We start from the raw sequence: 17,454 nt of genomic DNA, 5'->3' as shown, positions 1-17,454 counted from the left end.
TAATGCAGCTGGCTGCTGCTGCAGGGCGGAGATGCGCGCGGCTCGTCCCTGGATGTGCACGCCCGTGGGCGTGTCCCGAGGTGCGCACAGACGGATTAGATTAGATAGTACTTTATTTATTCCGTCAGGAGAGTTCCTTCAGGAAAATTAAAATTTTCAGCACAATCCCATTCAAGTTTAGACAAACATTACAGGGAGACAGAACAGGATCGCTGACGGGTCTGCCGGCTTCCAGCGCCCCTTACAAAAAAGATGAGATAAAGGTAAACAAAGGGGGCAGTGGGGTGGGGGGTTGGGGGGGGGGGGGAGAAAAAAATAGAAGATTAAAATAAAATTTAAAAAATCGGTCTTTGCCTGGGCCCTGGAGAGGAGGTGCAGACTGAGGCCAAGGGAAAAAAACAAATAAATAAAAAAAATAAAAAAACAACTCATAACCATGGTACACATCCCTCTTCCATGTGTGTAAGAGGGAAACATCAAACTTCAAAGAACACAGAGGACATTAAAGAAGCAGATACAACCAGACACTTCTACATAAAGCTATGAATAAAAAGTAAAATAAACATATCCACTGTGGTGGCCTCGGCGGTGTTCCACGCCATCGTCTGCCGGGGAGGAGGGAGCATGGTCAGAGACAGAAGCAGACCCAACAAAGCAACCAAGACAGCCGACTCCACTCTCGGCCAGTGTTCAGTCCGAATGGATGAGCGAGGATACGTCCAAGGTGACTGAGGTGTCCGACACCTGCTCACCCAGTCAAGACACCGCGAAGCCTCTCCGTCCCAGTAGCTCAGTGCTAGCTCCGCTGCCCTGTCCCTTCATCCGCATCTCCTCCAGTACATCCAAACATACTCTGGTGTAGAAGATACCCAGCAGCTGGTCTCCATAGCCAAAAGGCTCCCGGGAGGCAGATCCAGATCCAGATCCAAGATGACCGGCGTTGGCAAAAGTCTAAGCCGTAACACTTACAACTTCTGCAAAATTTTGTATTTTCGATTGTACCAGGGCAGTGCAAACTACAGCCCGTGGGCCACATTTGACCCGTCAAAATCTATCCATCCATTTCCTACCGCTTATTCCCTTTTGGAGTTGCGGGGGGCGCTGGCGCCTATCTCAGCTACAATCGGGCGGAAGGGGCCCGCCAAAACATAAAACAGAATTGCGCAAGTTGTGTAATAATTAGGACCACATGAATTGTCCTGTAATACCGAGCAATTCCACAGAGTGACGCAACAGGACTGCAGAATGATTGCACAGCCCAGGTAGACTTCTTCTACTGCTCCTGCTCTGAACCCATTTGCCACAAATTTGACAGCCAATGCCAGGAGTTTAGTAAGCAATGGACACTTTTTCACTCAAGTCTTGTGTCTTATTTGCCAAGAAACCAACAGAGGAGTTTGTGGTCAAGAAGGAAAAAGGCAAGGAGAGGACATATTTAACAGAAGTGCTCATGAAGCACAAACCACCTTGGAGTAAGCTAGCCAACGTCACCACAGATGGCCCGCCAAATCTCTCAGGAAAAAACATGGGTTGGTAAAAAGAATCCAGAAAAGGTACTGCTTAATCCAGCAGGAGGCGCTGTGCACATCAGCTTGACCAGTTAGTGAAGGCACTTCCAACTTTATTGTGCCAGGGAACTTCACTTGCTTCACAAGTCCAATGGTTCAGTTTTTCTCAAGTATGTCAACGTGTGTGAGAGATTTGTTAAGTTAAGTTAGCCCCAGGCCACCCAACCCAAGTCGGCCACCGCAGGACCGCCCAGCACGAGGCCACGGGAACCACCCACCCTTCCCGCAGGAACCCCAACAATGGAGATGGAACAACCAGCAAATGCCCTGTCGAATCCCCCCCTGAAGGAGGGGAAGAAATAAAAGTACCGGCAATAATAATAATAATAATAACATATAAAAAAGATATATTTTTACCGGCCCCTGAGTCAAAATAATTGCCTAGGTCTGTTTTAGACTCCCACGCCCACTGGAACAACACCTGGGCGTTATCAGAACCTACAACATCATGCTCCTAGCAGCCCACATAGAGGGAAGCCCTCAAAACCTGTGGTCACCCCAGATGGTCCCCCGTGAAAAGTGCGTCCAGTTCCAGAAATAACAAGAACAGGCTGGATGAGGGGGACTAGGTGACAGGCGCAAAGATATTATCCTTCCATATGAAATATTATATTCCCATATGTATCAAGTCTACGTGAGGTCACATGAAATATTATATTCCCATATGTATCAGGTTTATGTGACGTCATATAAAATATTTTATTTCCATATGCATGAGGTCTATGTGAGGTTATATGCAACCCAGCTATACACTCCCATTTTTTTCCCCATTTACCGGTATCAAGTATAAGTTTATTCAGGTGTACTGGAGAAGAGGCTACGCCGGATAGTCGAACCTCAGATTAAGGGGAACAGTGTGGTTTTCGTCCTGGTCGTGGAACTGTGGACCAGCTCTATACTCTCGGCAGGGTTCTTGAGGGTGCATGGGAGTTTGCCCAACCAGTCTACATGTGCTTTGTGGACTTGGAGAAGGCATTTGACCGTGTCCCTCGGGAAGTCCTGTGGGGAGTGCTCAGAGAGTATGGGGTATTGGACTGTCTGATCAGTGTCAGAGCTTGGTCCGCATTGCCGGCAGTAAGTCGGATACGTTTCCAGTGAGGGTTGGACTCTGAATTCGGGAGGAGACCCTGCCCCAAGTGGAGGAGTTCAAGTACCTAGGAGTCTTGTTCACGAGTGGGGGAAGAGTGGATCGTGAGATGGACAGGCGGATCGGTGCGGCGTCTTCAGTAATGCGGATGTTTTACCGATCCGTTGTGGTGAAGAAGGAGCTGAGCCGGAAGGCAAAGCTCTCAATTTACCGGTCGATCTACGTTCCAATCCTCACCTATGGTCATGAGCTTTGGGTCATGACCGAAAGGATAAGATCACGGGTACAAGCGGCCCAAATGAGTTTCCTCCGCCGGGTGGCGGGGCTCTCCCTTGGAGATAGGGTGAGAAGCTCTGCCATCTGGGAGGAACTCAAAGTAAAACCGGCGCTCCTCCACATCGAGAAGAGCCAGATGAGGTGGTTCGGGCATCTGGTCAGGATGCCACCCGAACGTCTCCCTAGGGAGATGTTTAGGGCACGTCCAACCAGTAGGAGGCCACGGGGAAGACCCAGGACATGTTGGGAAGACTATGTCTCCCGGCTGGCCTGGGAACGCCTCGGGATCCCCCGGGAGGAGCTAGACGAAGTGGCTGGGGAGAGGGAAGTCTGGGCTTCCCTGCTTAGGCTGCTGCCCCCGCGACCCGACCTCGGAGAAGCGGAAGAAGATGGATGGTTTCAAGTATAGCAACAATAGTTTTCGCCAATCTTGTTGTTGATTGTTTTGTAGTCCATTCCAGTCTTATGCAGGTCTACAATCTGCTCCCCGAGGTCCTTGAAAGCTCTTGGGTCTTGCCCACAGTGGTGGAGAGGCTTGAATGGAAGAGACGCTTTCTGTGTATTTTTTTTCTCACACTGATTTGAGATGAGGACTTCTTTCCAGAAGAGACAGGAGCAGCTTTTGGAACAGGTCACAATAAAAACATAATCCACCAAACTGCTCATGGAAAGCAAGTTAAAAGCAAAAAGACATTTCAAATGCCAAGTACTTCATTAAGCATATGTAGAAAAAGGAGCATGTAATAAAATTAAAAGCCTCCAAGTATCTTTCCTGATGCCGTAGTTCAACTATGTAAGACCATGCACTCTTCTCATGGTCTCTCCTCTGTTTCAGGCAGTGGAGGGAGTCGGTCTTGCCTTCATAGTCTACAGTGAAGCCATCCAAAACATGCCTCTGCCTCAGCTGTGGTCAGTGCTTTATTTTGGTATGCTGCTGCTCCTGGGAATGGGCAGCATGCTGGGCAACATCACGGCCATCACCACGCCGCTACGAGACTTCAAGTTCCTGGCGAATGTTTCAAACGAGGTGTTAAACGGTAAGACCAGTTGACCTGGACCACTTTTCAATCAATCAATGTTTATTTAAACAGCCCTAAATCACAAGTGTCTCGAAGGGCTGCACAAACCACAACGACATCCTCGGTAGAGCCCACATAAGGGCAAGGAAAAACTCACACCCAGTGGGACGTCGGTGACAGTGACAATTGAGGACTATGATAAACCTTGGAGAGGACCGCATATGCTTTCCGTCCCCCCAGGGGACCGAAAGCAATGGATGTCGAGCGGGTCTAACACGATATTGTGAGAGTCCAGTCCATAGTGGGTACAATATAGTAGCGAGAGTCCCGTCCAAAGTGGAGCCAGCAGGAAACTATCCCAAGCGGAGGCGGATCCACAGCAGATACACAGGCGAGCGGTCCATCCTGGGTCCCACTCTGGATGAGCAGTCCCGACTCTGGACAGCCAGTACGTCATTCATGGCCACCAGAACTGTGTTCCCGCCGCAAAACCCCTCCACAAGGGAGAGGAGGGCAGAGGAGAAGAAGAAAAGAAAAGAAACGGCAGATCAACTGGTCAAAAAAAAGAGTCAAAAAGTTTGGGGACCCCTGATGTAGATGACCAATCAATCAATGTTTATTTATATAGCCCCAAATCCCAAATGTCTCAAAGGACTGCACAAATCATTACGACTACAACATCCTCGGAAGAACCCACAAAAGGGCAAGGAAAACTCACACCCAGTGGGCAGGGAGAATTCACATCCAGTGGGACGTCAGTGACAATGCTGACTATGAGAAACCTTGGAGAGGACCTCAGATGTGGGCAACCCCCCCCTCTAGGGGACCGAAAGCAATGGATGTCGAGCGGGTCTAACATGATACTGTGAAAGTTCAATCCATAGTGGCTCCAACACAGCCGCGAGAGTTCAGTTCAAGCGGATCCAAGACAGCAGCGAGAGTCCCGTCCACAGGAAACCATCTCAAGCGGATCAGCAGCGTAGAGATGTCCCCAACCGATACAGGCGAGCGGTCCATCCTGGGTCCCGACGAGCGGTCCATCCTGGGTCTCGACTCTGGACAGCCAGTACTTCATCCATGGTCATCGGACCGGACCCCCTCCACAAGGGAGGGGGGGATATAGGAGAAAGAAAAGAAGCGGCAGATCAACTGGTCTAAAAAGGAGGTCTATTTAAAGGCTAGAGTATACAGATGAGTTTTAAGGTGAGACTTAAATGCTTCTACTGAGGTAGCATCTCGAACTGTTACCGGGAGGGCATTCCAGAGTACTGGAGCCCCGAACGGAAAACGCTCTATAGCCCGCAGACTTTTTTTGGGCTCTAGGAATCACTAATAAGCCGGAGTCTTTTGAACGCAGATTTCTTGCCGGGACATATGGTGCAATACAATCGGCAAGATAGACTGGAGCTAGACCGTGTAGTATTTTATACGTAAGTAGTAAAACCTTAAAGTCACATCTTAAGTGCACAGGAAGCCAGTGCAGGTGAGCCAGTACAGGCGTAATATGATCAAACTTTCTTGTTCTTGTCAAAAGTCTAGCAGCCGCATTTTGTACCAACTGTAATCTTTTAATGCTAGACATGGGGAGACCTGAAAATAATACGTTACAGTAGTCGAGACGAGACGTAACAAACGCATGGATGATCTATATGTGCTGTACAGATTTACTTTGGGAAAGAGAAGTGTGGGACACTTCTCTTGTTGCAATGCTTTGTGAGGGTAGCACAGCCCGGAAAAAGAGTTCTGGCACACAGAAAAGTTTCTGTCAACAGACGATACGGATAAGGTGCTCATAAAAGCAGGGGGTCAATGATTGAACTGGTAATGAGGATACGTATAAACAGACATTCCCTGGGAGCTAAGTTAATGTTTAGGGCAGATGAAGGAGATATGAGAGGAGACAAGAAAGTAGAATAAAAAAGGCCAAGTGGCCATGCAAGACGAGGCTGATGACGAGTGAAAGACTATTGGAGAGCAGAAGAAGAAACCTCCAAAGCTTCTTCAAGGATCAGAAAGATGTCGTCTGAATTCAGAAAGAAGCTGAAGACATCCAGCAGAGTGTTGAGACACAGCTGAACAGGATTGAAAATAACCGCGTCGGTTTGGAGAATCATTGGCTGATTTCGAGTCTCTCAGAAACTTGGATGAATGCCGAGAAAGGAATGACTTTGGACTTTAGAACCATGAAGTGAAATACAGCAAGAGAAACATGAAGAAGTGAAAATATATTACCTACACAAGTCAGCTTCGATTGCTCAAACCCTAGAATTGCTACAACCATTGGAATGTGTCCAAATACTCACCTGGGGGTACCATGTTTGAGGCCTTCTTCCTAGGAATGATGAATGTTCCTACGTGGGAATGTTAACCTTGGTCTTTCCATTTCAAGATCCATACAAGAAAGATCCATCCATCCATCTTCAACCGCTTATCCGAGGTCGGGTCACGGGGGCAGCAGCCTAAGCAGGGAAGCCCGGACTTTCCTCTCCCCAGCCACTTCGTCCAGCTCTTCCCCGGGGATCCCGAGGCGTTCCCAGGCCAGCCGGGAGACATAGTCTTCCCAACGTGTCCTGGGTCTTCCCCGTGGTCTTCTACCAGGTGGACGTACCCTAAACATCTCCCCAGGGAGGTGTTCGGGTGGCATCCTGACTAGATGCCCGAACCACCTCATCTGGCTCCTCTCCATGTGGAGGAGCAGTGGCTTTACTTTGAGTTCCTACTGGATGGCAGACCTTCTCACCCTATCTCTAAAGGAGAGCCCCGCCACACGGCGGAGGAAACTCATTTGGGCCGCTTGTACCCGTGATCTTATCCTTTCGGTCATGACCCAAAGCTCATGACCATAGGCGAGGATGGGAACGTAGATCGACCGGTAAATTGAGAGCTTTGCCTTCCGGCTCAGCTCCTTCTTCACCACAACTGATCGATACAACGTCCGCGTTACTGAAGACGCCGCACCGATCCGTCTGTCGATCTCACTATCCACTCTTCCCTCACTCGTGAACAAGACTCCTAGGTACTTGAACTCCTCCACTTGGGGCAGGGTGTCCTCCCCAACCGGAGATGGCACTCCACCCTTTTCCGGACGAGAACCATGGACTCGGATTTGGAGGTGCTGATTCTAATTCCGGTCGCTTCACACCGGAAAAAAGATGTAGACACAAAGTATGAACCCATAGACCTAAATGGAATATACTCAAGACCATACACAATTAGTACTCTGCCAATTAGTGACATGTCATTAATGAACTTTATAATAAGAAAGAGATACATTCAATATTCTGCTTAAACATACCTTTCATCTTTTTATGACTTGTATATTTATGCCCTTCGCGTGTTCTGTCTACAATGTGAGTGAAGATTTAGGTTCAGTTCTTACTTTGACTAAAACTACCGTATTTCCTTGAATTGCCGCCAGGTATATAGTATGCGCCTGCCTAGAAATACTGCCGGGTCAAACTCGTTTCGCAAAATAATTAGCGCATGCTTAGCATTACGACCGGCTCAGGATTAACGCCGGGTCAAACGCGTTTCGCAAAATATTATCTTTAACAGTTCATGTCTAGAATTTCTGCCGGGTCAAACTCGTTTTGCCAAATAATTAGCATATGCTAAAAATTTCCGCCGGGTAAAACTTGTCACGTCACGAGTGACACTTCACCTGTCATCATTTTCAAAATGGAGGACGCTGATTTCAATAATTAGAAATCGCATAAAGGGAAGAAGACTAAGAGCTATTCAGTAGGATTTAAGGTCCAAGCTATTGAATATGCTAAAAAGAACAGTAAGCAGCTATGTTTTATTAATATACCGTAGCTGCATGTGTCAAATATGAGTCATTAAATGACTCCCGCCTCCTGGTGGTAGAGGGCGCTAGTGATCCTTCTTGCGACTACTCGGCTGCAGAAGAAGTGACAACAAGCAGCAAGAGTGAGCAGCGATCGTTTATTTTTTTACTCTCGCTTGCACTTTTAACATGGAGGATTACATATCTAAAATAAAACAGTATTCTAAACTGGACTTTCAATCAAAGCAGGAGGTAATGAAGGAAGATCACGATCGAGACAGAGAGACTTTTAAAGCTGAAGAAAGATAAGGAAGACTTCTATAAACAAGTTATCGATGCTTTTGATCAGAAGGAGCTGGGCATGGACTTCATTTATAAGTAAAGGTAAGACCATAATAATGTTTTTTTTTACTAAAAGTGCTTTTCATGATGGTATCCTTACATCACACTCAAATTTATAAGCGCAGGCCTAAATTTACCGCATGTCTTTGGTAAACGCCGGAGTGAGAAGAGGTTTTAAATTAATTAGCCCCCCGGCGGCAATTCAAGGAAATACGGTAGTGTTACAACCTGGCATAGGAAGAAGACTGGTTTAGTACAAATAGGAGCCGGTTTGTAAAAACATTACAAGCATTGCAAGGTAGAAGAAAAACGGTGATAAGCAGAGTGTCTGATATCATTTATCCTGAACTGACCTGACTGACGTTCACTAAGTTGCTAAATGTGTCCTGTTTGGGAACTCTTCCATTCCCAAAACTTGAACTATGAATACGATAACAATAATATAACTACGGGTATGTACTATTACATGACGATCGATCTTACTGTCACGTTGTACTCCTGTATTGTTTATTTTCTTATCTTTGTCAAGGCCTTGGTCTGCAACCCCATTCCCAATGTGAATCTTCCGCAGCGTATCTTTTTACTTCCAAAATACATTCATAGAAAAATTTTAGTTGGACTTTAATGGCATTGATTTACTCTTTACAATGCATTCAAAACAATCCATGGTGGACAAAACAATTGCACCTCCCCTAGTAATGTGGGAAAAATACACGGATGTAACAAAGTTAGCCTTATAAAGCTAACACTCTATTGTCCTTCTAGTAAATATGTAGTTACTTCAAAGGAAATATTTCTTTCCGCTTATGGTCCAAAAGGTTGTACATGAAAATAAAATCTCCCTTTCCAACAATACTCACTTGAAGTAGAAAATAGGGGACTTGCTGGGAAAAAGGAGCGTTGTACACGTTCTTGGGTTTTGCTTTCAGGGACTTTGTGTGCCGTCTTGCTGCTGCTGGGTCTGGGCTTCACCACACCTTCAGGGAACTACTGGTTCACCATGTTCAACGACTACGGAGCCTCCTTCTCCCTGCTCTTTGTGGTCCTCATCGAGATTGTGACGGTCAGCTACATCTACGGGATCAAAAGGTGTGTGCTTGAGTCGCGTCTACCAAAGTCTTGCTTCTCAAACCTGCTCCGTATTAAAGTCCTGCTGCTTAAACCTGGTCTATACCAAAGTCCTGCTGCTTAAACCTGGTCCGTACCAAAGTCCTGCTGCTTAAAGTTAGTCCGTACCAAAGTCTTGCTGCTTAAAGCTGGTCCGTACCAAAGTCTTGCTGCTTAAAGCTGGTCCGTACCAAAGTCTTGCTGCTTAAAGCTGGTCCGTACCAAAGTCTTGCTGCTTAAAGCTGGTCCGTACCAAAGTCTTGCTGCTTAAAGCTGGTCCGTACCACAGTCCTGCTGCTTAAACCTGGTTCATACCAAAGACCTGCTTCTTAAACTTGCTCCGTACTATAGTCCTGCTGCTTAAACCTGGTCCGTACCAAAGTCCTGCTGCTTAAAGCTGGTCCGTACCAAAGTCCTGCTGCTTAAAGCTGGTCCGTACCAAAGTCTTGCTGCTTAAAGCTGGTCCGTACCAAAGTCATGCTGCTTAAACCTGGTCCGTACCACAGTCCTGCTGCTTAAACCTGGTCCGTATCAAAGTCCTGCTGCTTAAAGCTGGTCCATACCAAAGTCTGCTGCTTAAAGCTGGTCCATACCAAAGTCCTGCTGCTTAAATATGGTCCGTACCAAAGTCTTGCTGCTTGAACCTGGTCCGCACCAAAGTCCTGGCGCTTAAAGCTGGTCCATACCAAAGTCCTGCTGCTTAAACCTGGTCCGTACCTAAGTCCTGCTGCTTGAACCTGGTCTGTACCAAAGACCTGCTGCTTGAACCTGGTCCGTACCAAAGACCTGCTGCTTGAACCTGGTCCGTACCAAAGCCCTAATGCTTATAACTGGTCCATACCCAAGTCCATCTGCTTAATATTTGTCCATACCATATTCCTGCAGCTTAAACCTGGTCCAAACCAAAGTCCTGCTGCTTAAAGCTGGTCCGTACAAAAGTCCTGCTGCTTGAACCTGGTCCATACCAAAGTCCTGCTGCTTGAACCTGGTCCGTGCCAAAGTCCTGCTGCTTAAACCTGGTCCATACCAAACTCCTGCTGCTTAAAGATGGTCCGTACCAAAGTTTTGCTGCTTGAACCTGGTCCGTACCAAAGTCCTGGCGCTTAAAGCTGGTCCATACAAAAGTCCTGCTGCTTAAAGCTGGTCCGTACCAAAGTCCTGCTGCTTAAAGATGGTCCGTACCAAAGTCTTGCTGCTTGAACCTGGTCCGTACCAAAGTCCTGACGCTTAAAGCTGGTCCATACCAAAGTCCTGCTGCTTGAACCTGGTCCGTACCAAAGTCCTGCTGCTTGAACCTGGTCCGTACCAAAGTCCTGCTGCTTAAAGATGGTCCGTACCAAAGTCTTGCTGCTTGAACCTGGTCTGTACCAAAGTCTTGGCGCTTAAAGCTGGTCCATACAAAAGTCCTGCTGCTTAAAGCTGGTCCGTACCAAAGTCCTGCTGCTTAAAGATGGTCCGTACCAAAGTCTTGCTGCTTGAACCTGGTCCGTACCAAAGTACTGCTGCTTAAAGATGGTCCGTACCAAAGTCTTGCTGCTTGAACCTGGTCCGTACCAAAGTCTTGGCGCTTAAAAGCTGGTCCATACCAAAGTCCTGCTGCTTGAACCTGGTCCGTACCAAAGTCCTGCTGCTTGAACCTGGTCTGTACCAAAGTCCTGCTGCTTGAACCTGGTCCGTACCAAAGCCCTGATGCTTATAACTGGTCCATACCAAAGTCCTGCTGCTTAATATTTGTCCATACCAAAGTCCTGCTGCTTAAACCTGGTCCGTACCAAAGTCTTGCTGCTTAAACCTGGTCGTACCAAAGTCCTGCTGCTTGGACCTGGTCTGTACCAAAGTCCTGCTGCTTGAACCTGGTCCGTACCAAAGTCTTGCTGCTTAAACCTGGTCGTACCAAAGTCCTGCTGCTTGAACCTGATCTGTACCAAAGTCCTCCTGCTTGAACCTGATCCGTACCAAAGTCTTGCTGCTTAAACCTGGTCCGTACCAAAGTCCTGCTGCTTGAGCCTGGTCTTTACCAAAATCTTCCTGCTTGAACCTGGTCCGTACCAAAGTCCTGCTGCTTAAACCTGGTCTGTACCAAAGTCTTGCTGCTTAAACCTGGTCTGTACTAAAGTCCTGCTGCTTGAACCTGGTCCGTACCAAAGTCCTGCTGCCTAAAGCCGGTCCGTACCACAGTCCTGCTGCTTAAAGCTGTTCCGTACCAATAAAGCTGGTCCGTACCACAGTCCTGCTGCTTAAAGCTGTTCCATACCAAAGTCCTGCTGCTTAAAGCTGGTCCGTACCAATAAAGCTGGTCCGTACCACAGTCCTGCTGCTTAAAGCTGGTCCGTACCAAAGTCCTGCTGCTCAAAGCTGGTACGTACCACAGTCCTGCTGCTTAAAGCTGGTCCGTACCAATAAAGCTGGTCCGTACCACAGTCCTGCTGCTTAAAGTTGGTCCGTACCAAAGTCCTGCTGCTCAAAGCTGGTACGTACCACAGTCCTGCTGCTTAAACCTGGTCCGTACCAAAGTCCTGCTGCTTAAACCTTGTCCGTACCAAAGTCCTGCTGCTTGAACCTGGTCCGTACCAAAGTCCTGCTGCTTAAATCTGGTCTGTACCATAGTCTTGCTGCTTAAACCTGGTCCATACCAAAGTCCTGCTGCTTAAAGATGGTCCGTACCAAAGTTTTGCTGCTTGAACCTGGTCCGTACCAAAGTTCTGGCGCTTAAAGCTAGTCCATACCAAAGTCCTGCTGCTTGAACCTGGTCCGTACCAAAGTCCTGCTGCTTAAAGATGGTCCGTACCAAAGTCTTGCTGCTTGAACCTGGTCCGTACCAAAGTCTTGGCGACTAAAGCTGGTCCATACCAAAGTGCTGCTGCTTGAACCTGGTCTGTACCAAAGTCCTGCTGCTTGAACCTGGTCCGTACCAAAGTCCTGCTGCTTGAACCTGGTCTGTACCAAAGTCCTGCTGCTTGAACCTGGTCCGTACCAAAGTCCTGCTGCTTGAGCCTGGTCTTTACCAAAATCTTCCTGCTTGAACCTGGTCCGTACCAAAGTCCTGCTGCTTAAACCTGGTCTGTACCAAAGTCCTCCTGCTTGAACCTGATCCGTACCAAAGTCTTGCTGCTTAAACCTGGTCTGTACTAAAGTCCTGCTGCTTGAACCTGGTCCGTACCACAGTCCTGCTGCTTAAAGCTGTTCCGTACCAATAAAGCTGGTCCGTACCACAGTCCTGCTGCTTAAAGCTGTTCCGTACCAAAGTCCTGCTGCTTAAAGCTGGTCCGTACCAATAAAGCTGGTCCGTACCACAGTCCTGCTGCTTAAAGCTGGTCCGTACCAAAGTCCTGCTGCTCAAAGCTGGTACGTACCACAGTCCTGCTGCTTAAAGCTGGTCCGTACCAATAAAGCTGGTCCGTACCACAGTCCTGCTGCTTAAAGTTGGTCCGTACCAAAGTCCTGCTGCTCAAAGCTGGTACGTACCACAGTCCTGCTGCTTAAACCTGGTCCGTACCAAAGTCCTGCTGCTTAAACCTTTTCCGTACCAAAGTCCTGCTGCTTGAACCTGGTCCGTACCAAAGTCCTGCTGCTTAAACCTGGTCTGTACCATAGTCTCGCTGCTTAAAGCTGGTCTATACCAAAGTCCTGCTTCTTAAACCTGGTCCGTGTTGCAGGTTTGAGAAGGACATCCAAGACATGCTGGGTCACCCACCCAACTGCTTCCTGAAGTTCATGTGGTTGGTGGTAAGCCCCGCCATCCTCCTTATCCTCTTCCTCTTCTACGTTGTCAACTACATCCGAGGCGGGGCTCTCACCTACCAGGCCTGGGACAAAGAGCTGGTAAACCTGCCCATCACTTCATCACACAACACCTTTTAATCACAGTAGTATTATGTAGTAAGTGGTCAGTATCTACAAGTACACAGGCTCAGTACATACAGTAGTATTATGTAGTAAGTGGTCAGTATCTACAAGTTCACAGGCACAGTACATGACAGAAAGTCCAAAGACCCAGACCTCAGACTGACATTTGGACGTGTGCTCCTTCAGGGAAAGTCCGTGGTGATGGAATATCCGGTCTTTGGTCAGGTCTTCATCGGCCTCCTGCTGGTGTCGGCGGTGAGCTGCGTTCCGGTGGCCGCTCTGTGTGTGTGCTGCAAGACCAGGAGACAGGTCTACGTCAAAGACCGCCACGCACCTGGATCTCCTTAGCGTGTTGCTGACACCTCACCTGTTGCCTTAGTTCACCTGCTGATCCTGCTGCTCACACACATGTCATGGCTTGTGTACAAAATGTAAATACTGTACATATCTTTTAAAATATAGTGTCTTCTTTTGCTCTTTGCATGAAGTGTTGCGGTCAACCCTCGCTACTTGGATGTCACGCAGTAATATCAGGTAGCAACTCCTGACAGTAGATCCTGAATGTTTTCTATTAAAGAACATTTGCACAAGATGGACTTGGGTCTTTATTTCCTGAAACACTTTCTGTGTTGAAATATTGCCCAAGTGTTGTGATGTGGTGACAAGAAAGTGCCAAGAAGACAAGGATGTGGTCCACAAGGATGCGGTCCAAAAGGAGGCGGACCACGAGGACGTGGTAACACGAGGATGTGGTCCACAAGGATGTGCTCTACAAGGATGCGGTCCACAAGGATGTGGTCCAACAGGATGCGGTCCAAAAGGATGCGGACCACGAGGATGTGGTAACACGAGGAGGTGGTCCACAAGGATGTGGTACCACAAGGATGTGGTCCAAAAGGATGTGGTCCACAAAGATGTGGTCCAAAAGGATGTAGTCCACAAGGGTATGGTCCACAAGGATGTGCTTCAAAAAGATGTTCTCCACAAGGATGTGGTCCACAAGGATTTGGTCCACAAGGATGGGGTCCATAAGGATGTGTTCTAAAAGGATATGGTCGACAAAGATGTGGTCCACAAAGATGTGGTCCACGAGGATGTGCTCCACAAGGATGTGGTCCAAAAGGATGTGCTCCACAAGGATGTGGTCCAAAGGGACGTGCTCCACAAGAATGTGGTCCACAAGGCGGAAGTCCAAAAAGATGTGCTCCACAAGAATGTGGTCCACAAGGCGGAAGTCCAAAAGGATGTGCTCCACAAGAATGTGGTCCACAAGGATGTAGTCCACGAGAATGTAGTCCACAAGGATGTGCTTCAAAAAGATGTTCTCCACAGGGATATGCTCCAAAAGGATGTGCTTCAAAAGGATGTGGTCCAGAAGGATGTGGTCCACAAGGATATGGTCCACAAGGATATGGTTCATAAGGATATGGTCCATAAGGATGTGGTCCACAAGGATATGGTCCATAAGGATGTGGTCCATAAGGATGTGGTCCACAAGGCGGAAGTCCAAAAAGATGTGCTCCACAAGAATGTGGTCCACAAGGCGGAAGTCCAAAAGGATGTGCTCCACAAGAATGTGGTCCACAAGGATGTGGTCCAGAAGGATGTAGTCCACAAGGATGTAGTCCATAAGGATGTGCTTCAAAAAGATGTTCTCCACAGGGATATGCTCCAAAAGGATGTGCTTCAAAAGGATGTGGTCCACAAGGATGTGGTCCACAAGGATATGGTCCACAAGGATATGGTTCATAAGGATATGGTCCATAAGGATGTGGTCCACAAGGATATGGTCCATAAGGATGTGGTCCATAAGGATGTGGTCCACAAGGCGGAAGTCCAAAAAGATGTGCTCCACAAGAATGTGGTCCACAAGGCGGAAGTCCAAAAGGATGTGCTCCACAAGAATGTGGTCCACAAGGATGTGGTCCAGAAGGATGTAGTCCACAAGGATGTAGTCCATAAGGATGTGCTTCAAAAAGATGTTCTCCACTGGGATATGCTCCAAAAGGATGTGCTTCAAAAGGATGTGGTCCACAAGGATATGGTCCACAAGGATATGGTCCATAAGGATGTGGTACACAAGGTTGTGGTCCACAAAGATGTGGTCCAAAAGGATGTGCTCCACAGGGATGTGGTCCAAAAGGACGTGCTCCACAAGAATGTGGTCCACAAGGCGGAAGTCCAAAAAGATGTGCCCCACAAGAATGTGGTCCACAAGGCGGAAGTCCAAAAGGATGTGCTCCACAAGAATGTGGTCCACAAGGATGTGGTCCAGAAGGATGTAGTCCACAAGGATGTAGTCCAAAAGGATGTGCTTCAAAAGGATGTGGTCCACAAGGATATGGTCCACAAGGATATGGTCCATAAGGATGTGGTACACAAGGTTGTGGTCCACAAAGATGTGGTCCAAAAGGATGTGCTCCACAGGGATGTGGTCCAAAAGGACGTGCTCCACAAGAATGTGGTCCACAAGGCGGAAGTCCAAAAAGATGTGCCCCACAAGAATGTGGTCCACAAGGCGGAAGTCCAAAAGGATGTGCTCCACAAGAATGTGATCTACACGGATGTGGTCCACAAGGATGTAGTCCACAAGTATGTGCTTCAAAAAGATGTTCTCCACAGGGATATGCTCCAAAAGGATGTGCTTCAAAAGGATGTGGTCCAGAAAGATGTGGTCTACAAGGATGTGGTCCAAAAGGATGTGCTCCACAAGGATGTGGTCCAAAGGGACGTGCTCCACAAGAATGTGGTCCACAAGGCGGAAGTCCAAAAAGAGGTGCTCCACAAGAATGTGGTCCACAAGGCGGAAGTCCAAAAGGATGTGCTCCACAAGAATGTGGTCCACAAGGATGTAGTCCACAAGGAAGTGTTTCAAAAAGATGTTCTCCACAGGGATATGCTCCAAAAGGATGTGCTTCAAAACGATATGGTCCAGAAGGATGTGGTCCACAAGGATATGGTCCATAAGGATGTGGTCCACAAGGATATGGTCCATAAGGATGTGGTCCACAAGGTGGAAGTCTAAAAAGATGTGCTCCACAAGAATGTGGTCCACAAGGCGGAAGTCCAAAAGGATGTGCTCCACAAGAATGTGGTCCACAAGGATGTAGTCCACGAGGATGTAGTCCACAAGGATGTGCTTCAAAAAGACGTTCTCCACAGGGATATGCTCCAAAAGGATGTGCTTCAAAACGATGTGGTCCAGAAGGATGTGGTCCACAAGGATATGGTCCACAAGGATATGGTTCATAAGGATATGGTCCATAAGGATGTGGTCCACAAGGATATGGTCCATAAGGATGTGGTCCACAAGGCGGAAGTCCAAAAAGAGGTGCTCCACAAGAATGTGGTCCACAAGGCGGAAGTCCAAAAGGATGTGCTCCACAAGAACGTGGTCCACAAGGATGTGGTCCACAAGGATGTAGTCCACAAGGATGTGTTTCAAAAAGATGTTCTCCACAGGGATATGCTCCAAAAGGATGTGTTTCAAAAGGATGTGGTCCACAAGGATATGGTCCAAAAGGATATGGTCCATAAGGATGTGGTCCACAAGGCTGTAGTCCACAAGGATGTGTTTCAAAAAGATGTTCTCCACAGGGATATGCTCCAAAAGGATGTGCTTCAAAAGGATGTGGTCCACAAGGATGTGGTCCACAAGGATGCGGTCCAAAAGGAGGCGGACCACGAGGACGTGGTAACACGAGGATGTGGTCCACAAGGATGTGCTCTTCAAGGATGCGGTCCATAAGGATGCGGTCCACAAGGATGTGGTCCAACAGGATGCGGTCCAAAAGGATGCGGACCACGAGGATGTGGTAACACGAGGAGGTGGTCCACAAGGATGTGGTACCACAAGGATGTGGTCCAAAAGGATGTGGTCCACAAAGATGTGGTCCAAAAGGATGTAGTCCACAAGGGTATGGTCCACAAGGATGTGCTTCAAAAAGATGTTCTCCACAAGGATGTGGTCCACAAGGATTTGGTCCACAAGGATGTGGTCCACAAGGATGGGGTCCATAAGGATGTGTTCTAAAAGGATATGGTCGACAAAGATGTGGTCCACAAAGATGTGGTCCACGAGGATGTGCTCCACAAGGATGTGGTCCAAAAGGATGTGCTCCACAAGGATGTGGTCCAAAGGGACGTGCTCCACAAGAATGTGGTCCACAAGGCGGAAGTCCAAAAAGATGTGCTCCACAAGAATGTGGTCCACAAGGCGGAAGTCCAAAAGGATGTGCTCCACAAGAATGTGGTCCACAAGGATGTAGTCCACGAGGATGTAGTCCACAAGGATGTGCTTCAAAAAGATGTTCTCCACAGGGATATGCTCCAAAAGGATGTGCTTCAAAAGGATGTGGTCCAGAAGGATGTGGTCCACAAGGATATGGTTCATAAGGATATGGTCCATAAGGATGTGGTCCA

General features: G+C 47.9%; 1 protein-coding gene and 1 long non-coding RNA gene across 2 annotated transcripts in view; one reads left to right on the top strand and one right to left on the bottom strand.

The window, feature by feature from the left end:
• The window catches only part of LOC133561711 (sodium- and chloride-dependent transporter XTRP3-like), a 36,024-nt gene extending 22,406 nt beyond the window's left edge, over nt 1-13,618 (top strand). The window contains exons 8-11 of the mRNA XM_061915181.1: nt 3,767-3,968; nt 9,009-9,168; nt 12,843-13,008; nt 13,219-13,618. Of these exons, the coding sequence (XP_061771165.1) occupies nt 3,767-3,968; nt 9,009-9,168; nt 12,843-13,008; nt 13,219-13,380 (690 nt within the window). The 3' untranslated portion in view covers nt 13,381-13,618. The remainder of the gene's footprint in view (nt 1-3,766; nt 3,969-9,008; nt 9,169-12,842; nt 13,009-13,218) is intronic.
• On the bottom strand, nt 8,798-14,306 carry LOC133561712 (uncharacterized). The gene is made up of 3 exons (XR_009808765.1): nt 13,400-14,306; nt 12,881-13,322; nt 8,798-9,153 (listed from the first exon to the last, which is right to left on the bottom strand). It is a non-coding gene; the product is annotated as an uncharacterized LOC133561712 (long non-coding RNA).
• Between the last annotated feature and the right edge of the window lie 3,148 nt (nt 14,307-17,454).

This window comes from Nerophis ophidion, linkage group LG11 (assembly GCF_033978795.1).
Source record: "Nerophis ophidion isolate RoL-2023_Sa linkage group LG11, RoL_Noph_v1.0, whole genome shotgun sequence".
In the NCBI taxonomy this organism is placed as follows: Eukaryota; Metazoa; Chordata; class Actinopteri; order Syngnathiformes; family Syngnathidae; genus Nerophis; species Nerophis ophidion.
This window is presented reverse-complemented; position numbering and strand designations above follow the sequence as displayed.